This window comes from Mustela erminea, chromosome 8 (assembly GCF_009829155.1).
Source record: "Mustela erminea isolate mMusErm1 chromosome 8, mMusErm1.Pri, whole genome shotgun sequence".
NCBI lineage: Eukaryota > Metazoa > Chordata > Mammalia > Carnivora > Mustelidae > Mustela > Mustela erminea.
Window position 1 is genome coordinate 39,815,164 of NC_045621.1, and position 9,352 is coordinate 39,824,515.

The window sequence follows — 9,352 nt, forward strand, 5'->3', positions numbered from 1 at the left end:
TTTCCAGAGGCCTGGCACTATAATGGAATTGTTTAATAATGTTACCATGTTTGGTTATTTCTAGGATTTATTTTTTCTTGGTTTTTAATGTCCCTAAAATCAGGTTGCTTACTGTGTATATGATAAAAAAAATTTTGACATAGTTAATTGGCAATGTTTACTTAGAGTACCTAAAACGATGGGCTTTTAAAAAATCAATAGCATCTTATATTCTATGGGGGAGGGGGAAGCCTTTAAAATGAAACTAGAGTAGTCCGTATAGGAGAAAATATAAAACTATTCCCTCCCCTTTGCTAACACTGAATCCCTTGGGAAAGATACCTTTGAATTGCCTTGGAATCACATGTTTCATATCATTGCTGTTTTGCAGTTTCTTTGTTCTTTGTGTTGCCCCTGTATCTTTTTTATCCGGCAGATGAAGAAAGCACTTCATGAACACTTCATAATTTAGGTGTTCTTTTTTTTTTTTTTTTTTTTTTTTTTTAAGTGGGCTCCACACTCAACGTGGGGCTTGAATTCACCACCCTGAGATCAGGTCGGATGCTTTGCTGCCTGAGCCAGTTAGGTGCCCCCTAGGTGTTCTCCTCGAAGCATGGCCTTGGGAGTCTGAGAGGACTATTAGTGTCTAAATGAAAAAAATCACCTCACTTCATTGTCCTAAAGACCCAAAAAGGACTCCATATTTCATTCCTGTCGCCTCACCCCGGAAGAGGTGCTCTGAGGCTGTGTACCTCCAGCTCATAGCTCCTCATCCTCTCCACCTTTTCTTCTCCTCCTTCCAAGTAGACCATGATCTGGGGAGAAATAAAAACTGCTATGTAAGTAATTCTTTTTTAAAGTAATTCTTCTTGAACCACAAATACTTCTCTTCAGTTTATCTGATATTTTATGCTATTACACATAACTGCTAATATTCTAGAACTGTTTTACTTGATCTGCATTACAAATCAGTATTGCACTTTAAACCATGGCTTCAATAGAAGTCCCAGTTAACTGCTGGGGGAGGATTTAGGGTTACTTATATGTCTGGCCTGGCATGCGCAGAACAGTGATCTGTGTTGTTGGGGAATGGAGTTGGCACTCAGTGGGAGATTAGAGATTGAAACTTGCCCAACTGAATTTAGGAAGGGTTTGCAGTCTTATTTAATATTTGCTGAGGAAGAGAGGAGGAAGCCAGAGCTGGCCTGGGGTGGACAGCTGACAGAGAATGTTCCGTGACACAGAAGACCATGTGCAGGCTGAATTGTAATGTACCCCCCGATGGCTGGATCCCAGGTTGCTCTTGAGGCCCAGAACCACTGTGCTGCCCCTGCTGGGCACGAGCACAGCAACAGCTTCCTACAAGAACAGAGAGCCATTCCTCTGAGGAGCCAACCACCTTGCTTCTCTGTTGTGTACCCTCAGGAGCCAACCTCTACCTCAGCTTATTCTTCCCAGAACTGGAACTTGTCTTTTTTTCTAGAAGGATGAAAATGGTGATTATGTGGAGGCTGAGCAAATTGGAAACCTGTTGAAGAATATTTGAGGAATAGATTTGCCCAGGATGCCTGGGAATGTGAAGTTGGAAGCCAGTTTGGTTAGGGCACCAGTATTTCTGAGACCCCACTATCAGGACAAAGAATCATCAAGTAGAGAACGTCTTTCTGACTTCTCTAGCCTCATGGGTCTTTTGGCTCATGTGCCCTGATGTGTAAAAATCCTTGGGAATAAATTAAGATAGAGTGGGAAAATTGATGTCTGAAAAGCCCCTTTAAATCAGTATACTCAGCACAGTCCCCATTGCTTATTTTACATAAATTCACAGGTGAGGATGTAAAAATGTTCTTATTTCCTTCTAAAAGATCTGTTGTATCATTTAAAACAACAACGACAACAACAGAAAACCCTTCCTGGTTTTCCATGCAGCATCACAACATTGCTAGGTGGCTAGAGGGGCTTTTAGGAGCTCACTCTGTATTTTCTAAATTATAGTTTGCTTTTAAAAGAACAGAAGCCCATCTTTTATAAAAATAAAAAAAAAAAGTTAAAAGTTGCCTGTGACCTCTGCCACTTCCTGTCTTCCTCCTTCCTTTCTCTGTCTCCTAATCTCTCTGGCACTGCAGCCCTTGGGTGAGGGACGGAACCTCGGATTAGTTCCCAGCTGGTCTGAGGTGAACACATTCGTCAGGCTAAATCTGGCAGCAAGCTATTCTCAGCCCACTTTTTTTTTTAGAGGAGCTGGACCAGAGCCACCAGCTGCCACCAGCCTGTCATTGTCAGGAGGAGCCTGTCACCTGTTCTTGTTGCTCTTTGTTTTCTTTTATATCAAACCCTGCAGAAGCTCAGCTAGATTTTCCTGGCTCCTTACTCTTCTCCCCTTTTCCGCATTACAAATAAACTTTAGAGTGATTGTGCTTTCTTAGATTTTCTGACCCTGAAGAGATCTGTGACAATAGAAGTACTTAGAATAAATAGTAACTATCTGGATAGGAAAATATTATAGAGCTCTTCAGTTTACCTGCCACAGAGAGAATTTGTCTGTGGTCCAAGCCCAGCACAGTACAGGGATTCTTCCAAAAGATAATGGTGACCCGCTTACAGTGATGACTTGTCCAGAAAGTTCTTTCCACTTCATCACTATACAGATGAAAGGGCTGGGTCGAGACACTTGCCTGCCCTCTCTCTTACTCCAAGATAAATCATTCTCCCGCAGTCAGAAAATCCTGTGATGCTACCATCCCACACCCCGCCTTTCTATTTACTCATTTTATTTCTCCCTGCTGATTGACTTTTGTGATCCAGTTGCTCTACGGGGATAGATGTGGCATCAAAAGAGAAGAGAAGGAACAGAGCAAATCCTTCCTTCCTAATCACTTCTTTTGTTAGTAGAGCGCTTTTCTGACCCCAGGTCTCAGTGGTACATCATTCCCGAGGGGACTCAGAAGTCACATGCACAAATCAGTTATGCCTGCTTTTCTGTTTTATAATCAGAACTTCCTTATTCATCCTTTGCTAGCTACTTGTGGCTCCTCAGTGGGATCTGTCCTTTTGAAAGGGCTTTTAAAAAGATGATCACCCCATTAAGTTTTTCTTTGTGTGCGGTCTTTCCCTCCTTAGATGGAAATCATCAAAATGCTCAGTAGTTGTAGTTAAATGAGCTACATGGTCATATATGACCGTTATAAAAATACTAGTGGGCTGTCGAGAAGCACCTGCACCAGCTCTCTTTTCCCTTCTCAGTGTACTCGTGTGCAGTCATTCTCCTTGTGTAGTGAGAGCTGTTCTTTACTGGCAGCATCTGTTACGCTAAGTGCAGGCGGCTCTTTGTCTGGGCTGAGCATGTTCTTTCATATGTATACACTGTACCAGTAGCCATATGCCCAATAAATCTAGCAATTTTAAGATGGGTCCTTTAAAACTAAGGCTTCTAGAACATTCCACTAAAAATAAAGGGAAATAATGACTCAAAAATCAGATTAATGAGAAATTCTCTTCTGTTCTAGAATTTCAGATACTTTAAAGTCTGAAGCTGTGGGCTAGAGCACCAGATGAGGTGACCTTTAAAGCCCTTTCCAGCCCTAAGATGGTGGGATTCTGGTGGCATGTGAACTGCTGAGATGTTGGACTTCTAGTGGGGAACAGGAAAGGTTTCTGGGGGGTGGCCAAGCCTGTCCACATCCAATGGAAAGCAGCTAAGAGAACATAACTTACCATGGGTTATGTATACACATGCTTCTCTTTTAAGAGGTATAGCTAAGTGTCTAAAGTCAAGGCTATGAGTATTTCACCTTGTGGAATATCCTTTTATAAGGAACTGTAAGTTTTGCACAGAGTTTTTTGGTTGCTAGATAGGTTGATTTTTTGAATACATAATACAGTCACATCATTCGATTATTTTTTTTAAGTATGTGTGCATATGTGTTTGAGAGAAAAAAAGGGGTTTCCTCCCCACTCTGACTGCATCTGCTCAGTTTCTGCTGTAACCCCCTCCCTCCTCTGCCCCACGTAACCATTGTTGTTGGTTTCTTGTGTGGCCTTGTAAACTTTATGTCCGTACAAACAATATGAACTGTGACCTTATTTCCCCAACCCCCACTTACACAAAAGGTGGTGTACTATGTGCATATGCTATTCCATACCTGCTCAGTTTCTCTAGAGAGTTTCCCATATTAGTAGTGAGCTTCCTTGGCTTGTTTTTTTAAGCGGCACAAGTGTCTCAGTGAAGGAATGTGCCATAATATTCATATTTAACCAGTGCCCTTTTGCTAAGTATTTGGGTTGTTTCTAATCTTTGGCTGTTGAAAGTGTTTGAAGGAACTTGGGAGGTGGTTTGCTATGTTGGCATTAGATTAGTAAGGAAGGGAAGTTCTCAGGGTGTATCATGAGGGCCCTAGAGCTGCCGAGTTCAGGTCTCCACCCCTTCCCCTGCCCCATGTGTGTGTTGTTGCCTATTGAAGATCTGTGTATTGAATGATTTGTTTTCTCCCATTTTTTTCTTTCAGGGACAATTCAAGCTTTCGAAATACAAAAATCACATTGTGAAAGTACACAAGCTGGCAATAATCCTTTTCTGTATGTGTGTGTTTGTCCAAAATGGATGGGAGGTCTCCAGCTGGTCCTTCCATCTGCTTACTGAAGGGACGTCCCTGAGCCATGCGCTCCCCTTTTGCACTCATTCCTGGAGGACGGATTCCGCTAGACACCCTCCAGCGTCGCTGACTTTATAAAGCGGAAAAACAGAAAACGTGACTTTGTAATAGACAAACTTTTTTTAAAATGGGGTTCTGTGGGGCGGGGGGAGTTCAGCCTTTCATTTTGCTGTGTGCTGTCCAGATGCCTGTCGGGCATTCTGTTGTGCTCTCCTTTGCTGTACGAAGGGCATCGTGACCACGTGTACAAGCCAGAGCTGTCGACTGAGAGTTATCAGTATTATGAATGTCTGTGCATCCAGGAAAAGCTTTTTGTTGGAGAGTCCCGGAATAGCTATAAATGCTCTCTTCTAGCTCTGCCATTAAATTATTGGGACATTTTGTTTATTTCTCTCCCCTCTTCCCCCAAGCCCACCATGTTCTGAAAATGTGTTACTGATTTTGTATAGTCTCCTGCTTTATGCCCTCCAGTCCTCCCTCCGTTAGGACTCTTTCTTCTTAGGCACTGCTGCACTTAGAATTTTAATCCAGTGAGCCACACTGGTTTCACTGAGGCGGCTCAGAAGGTATGCCTTGGTAAGTTAAACTGGAGCAGAATCCAGTGTGCTTAGGAGCTAGGTTATAATAGCGGTTCCAAGTGCAGGATTTGGAGCTGAGGGCAGTGTCTGAAACCAGAGGAGCAGGGGATGTGTGTCCCGCCTGTTTCTGGTGGATTTTTGCGTGACCCTCATTGAGGAAGGGAAGCAAAAGCTTGTTTGTCACCCAGTGTTAACACTTAATATGGTAAATTCTATGATCCTGAAACTGGGGCATCTGACAAAAAGGTGACCGTGATGGGTGGCTTTCTTTGCATGGCTGTGCTTGTCTGAGGAAACCTGCTTTCAGTCTTTACCACCTGGTAGATGCACTAATGTGTGCTGTTCCACGATACCTGGAGAGAAACCTCTTGTGGGCAACGGCAAACATGCTTTAGAAATGAGTGGTCATGCATCAGAGAAGCCGGGTCACCTGACTCCAGAAGGACTGAAGTCAGAGAGGTCAAAAGAGCACCTAGAATTGAAATAAGTACTGAGTACGAGTCCTACAGCAACCTCCAAGGAGCACTGTCTTACTTGGCTCTTGTGAGCAGAGATCGTAGTACCTTAAATTAAGGCCTCTCCTAAAACCTTTCCTTGAAGGCCAGGCCCTTAGCCACCTGGTCTCAGAGAAATCCTATGAGAGTAACAGGCATTTCTTTATTGTATTTATATTACTCTCTTCCTACTTTCCAACTCCTGAACACCTTCTAATTACCACTCTCTTGGGATGCTTTTTCCCCGAAAGAACGGGAGTCCAGGAGCCAAAAGGAGGTGCTTCCATTACAGGTGAAGTTAGATCAGAGAAGAAGATCTAGCAGTGATTTAAACTCCAGGAGTATGAAGAATGAATTGTAGTGCCCAGGCAATTGTGAAGGGCTCAGGCAAATAGAGGACAACACCGGCTCAATGGGGAGCAAAGGCTGCCTCCTGAGTATTTGTCTCGACCCTAGGAAGGGCTTCACTTTTGCCTACACTCAGATTTGCCATGAGAATTCCAAAGAGAGCAGACATTTGGATTTGCCCTTCTTAGGGCATCTGCCTGACTATCGTGTGTGCGCGAGCGGGTGCGGATGTGTATAATGTGTTCGTGAGGGAGGGGTCCGCCAGGCTGAGTGCTTAGGTGTATGGTCCACATTCATATTTTTGCGCTTTCTTTGGTCTCATTCAGATTTTTTTAATCTCTTGTGTTTTCTAGAGCTGCTCATGTTTCCCTTCCTCCTTGTCATTGCACTATTTGAAAGTAATTTTTTTTACCACCAATAGATGCTGACCCTGGGCTGGTTAGAACAAGAGTTATTTCTCTGACGCAGTGTCTTACCCTGCGAGCTCTCCCAGATACTCCACCCAGCAGCTCTAAGTGGGAGGTTGAAGAGTCCATTTAGCCAAACCACCCATTTTCCAGACTAGCCTGAGAGGTCCTTCCATTTCTTTTTGACTCCGTGGACCTCGGCTACACGGAGGTGTGGCATAGCACTGGTATTGGTTTCACCTCTTCTGGGGACAGAGGGATGACAGGCACCCCTGGGCCAGCCTCACAAATGTGTAGGTTGCTGCCAGGAGGCTGGGAGTCACCTTTCACTTAGCGCAAGTGGACTGTTTCCCCATGACTCCTCTGCTGGGTTTTCCATTTGAAATTGGCCGCTCCTCCTCTCCAGTGCTCTTCTCGTTTTGTTCTTCTAGTCATGTGTGTGAGTTTTTTTTCCTGTGACATTGGCAGTGGCAATAATTTCCCACCTTGAGAGAAGCTTGTGGTCCACGATGCTCCAAGAATGAACTTCCAAGAATTTGCCAGCAGAGGAGCAGAGGCTGTGACAAAGTGATTTAGTGTTGCACTTTCAGAGCAATTGTCTACTGCAGTAATAAATGGAAAATATCCGCAAGAACCAGGCTGTGGACTCTTTACTACAGGGACGTGGGGCTCCTGGCAGTTGCGGCTGCTCCGTCTGCCTTCCGTGCACAGGGCTTTTAAATCCTTTCCAGAACAAAACCTGTGGGATAGTCCAGACAATGTGGGGTCATTGACGTAAATGTGTTAAAAAAATTCTCAAATTGCTATTAATCATTGCCAAACTTCCATTTAAATGTTTTTGTTATAAAGTTTTAATATCAAAATACTGTTCATTTCCATTCTCGACATGGGGTGAGGACTATTGGAATGGCAGGAAATCTGAAGGATCAGAATTTGAAGAAATCCCCAAGTGCCCTTGTGAAATACAAGGGAGAGAGGAGACACCGCAAAGTCTGAGTTGGTGATCCAAAACAGTGCAGACCTGACCTTCCGTTTCAATAGACAGAAACTGTCTGTGTCTGTCAGTTGTGGTCCAAATAGAAGACATGACACCTTGAGAGTCATTTGAATGATAGTGTAGAATTTTTGACACAGTAAGGAGAAAGGCAAAAAGAAAGGAAGACTCAAGGAGACAGCATCTCCAGGATGAGCTGCCACAGGATGGAGGCTGCTCCCTCTGGTGTGGGGTCTCTGCAAGCATGAGGGGCCTGATGGAGTCGCTTCTAAGCTTGTTGGACACTGAGAGGCCTGGGATCGAGCTGCAGCTGCGGGAACACGCTTGCCGCCACTGTACAGGGAGTCCTGCTGCGGCAACAGGAAGGAGTGGGTCCCTTTTCCTCCTCCAGCACTGAGGCTTCCCTCTGGTGCACACTGCTGAGAAATACCACAGGATACCAGCGAGCAGAGCAGAAATGACTGCAGAGGGCTGTGGCCAGCTTCACAAGAACAATGGAAAATGCTGGGTGTGAAGCTGAGAGACAAGGGCTTGTAGTGGGTACCGCCCTGCCCCTTAGTCGCCCAGCATCCATACGCAGCCTTCTATGTGTATTTGAACTTTAATCCTATCTCAAAAGCTGCTCTGTTTCTCCCCAAGATGCAACTAATTGTAAGATGGACTTAACTCTTTCTGAAACTGAGGCTACGTAAAGCCCAGCAATCACATGGATCTCCAGGCCATGCTGATTCCTCCCATCCTGTCACAGTCTGATCTGAATAGAATATAGAGTCACAGAATGCTGCCTGAAGACTAAACGGTAAAGTTAGCTTCCAATAGAAATTGCATGAGCTACTGAGAAGGAACTGTGTGTGTGTGTGTGTGTACGTGTGTACATGCACGCATGCACGCGCGTGTGTCTGGAATTGGTATTTGTAATTGCTTTTTCCACTACCTGGTCGCCATTTCCTTTTCCCTCTGCCAGGATCTCAGCTGGATTCTTTTTTGGCATGGTTGATCCAAACCTTCATTCCTAAAGGGTCTGAATTCATTGTCCTGCCTTTATTTTTTTAGTTTTCTGTTCATCGTTGGAATTTCTAAGAGGGACGTAGAGGGTTTTCTGGACTCCAGCCACAGTCCTCTCCACCCCTGTCATGTAGCAGCACACACGTTTTCCCTCGGGAATATTCCCCAGCCAGTAGAATAACCCCCCGACTCTCTTGTTGGTTCAGTGTCGGTGAAACAACCGACACTCAGTGTTGGTGAGCCCCAAGTAGCCAGGTGAGCCTCCGTGTGCAACCTAGTGGAGCCATTGCTGGGTTTCCTGGTGGGAACATTCCTCCTTGGAAAACCAAGACTTCTAAGCCCGCAGAGTCACTTTGAGTGCACTGGGGAACCACTCCCACTTCTCTCCCTTAATTCCTGGACCCACTAATCCGAATCCGGGTACAGGAGAGCAGATTCATGCCTAGCATGTACTGTAGCCTTTAAGGCAGAACTCGACCCTTTCAGGAGACTGTCTCCCCGCAGCATCACCGCCGAGTCTTCCACAAGCCATTTTCGCTCTATCCGACTGCTTCTGCATGGTGAGGATTTGGTAAAACCTGTGAGTTACATGAGCACAAGTCCATGGCCAGACTTCACTGGCTGTGAAATGAGGTTTTTTAATTACAAGTACTATGTAGAATGCCATGCTGGTAGATAGGGCATTCTACCAGTCCATGGATGGCTGTGTTGGGAAGAGCATTACGGACTGGAACTGCAAATCCAAGTCCAGAAGGTGCTTCTACTCACAGGGTTTGCCGGAAAGCACTGGAACTAAGCCAGTCCTTTCTCTCTGCTTTGAGCTCTGTTCCCTGGCAGAGACCCGGTAGTCTGGGTTTTGGTATTTCTCATCTTCCCTTGTCCCTGCCCCTGGGCCTTG

At 45.0% G+C, this 9,352-nt stretch overlaps 1 protein-coding gene across 2 annotated transcripts in view; it reads left to right on the forward strand.

Annotated features, from left to right (window-relative positions):
• The window catches only part of EIF4E2 (eukaryotic translation initiation factor 4E family member 2), a 29,912-nt gene extending 22,823 nt beyond the window's left edge, over window positions 1-7,089 (forward strand). For both annotated transcript variants that reach the window (XM_032355184.1, XM_032355185.1), the window contains one exon: window positions 4,482-7,089. Coding sequence is in view for 1 of the 2 variants with exons in the window: in XM_032355185.1 (XP_032211076.1) it covers window positions 4,482-4,521 (40 nt within the window). In the remaining variant the exon portion in view is untranslated. The remainder of the gene's footprint in view (window positions 1-4,481) is intronic.
• The last annotated feature ends 2,263 nt before the right edge of the window (window positions 7,090-9,352 follow it).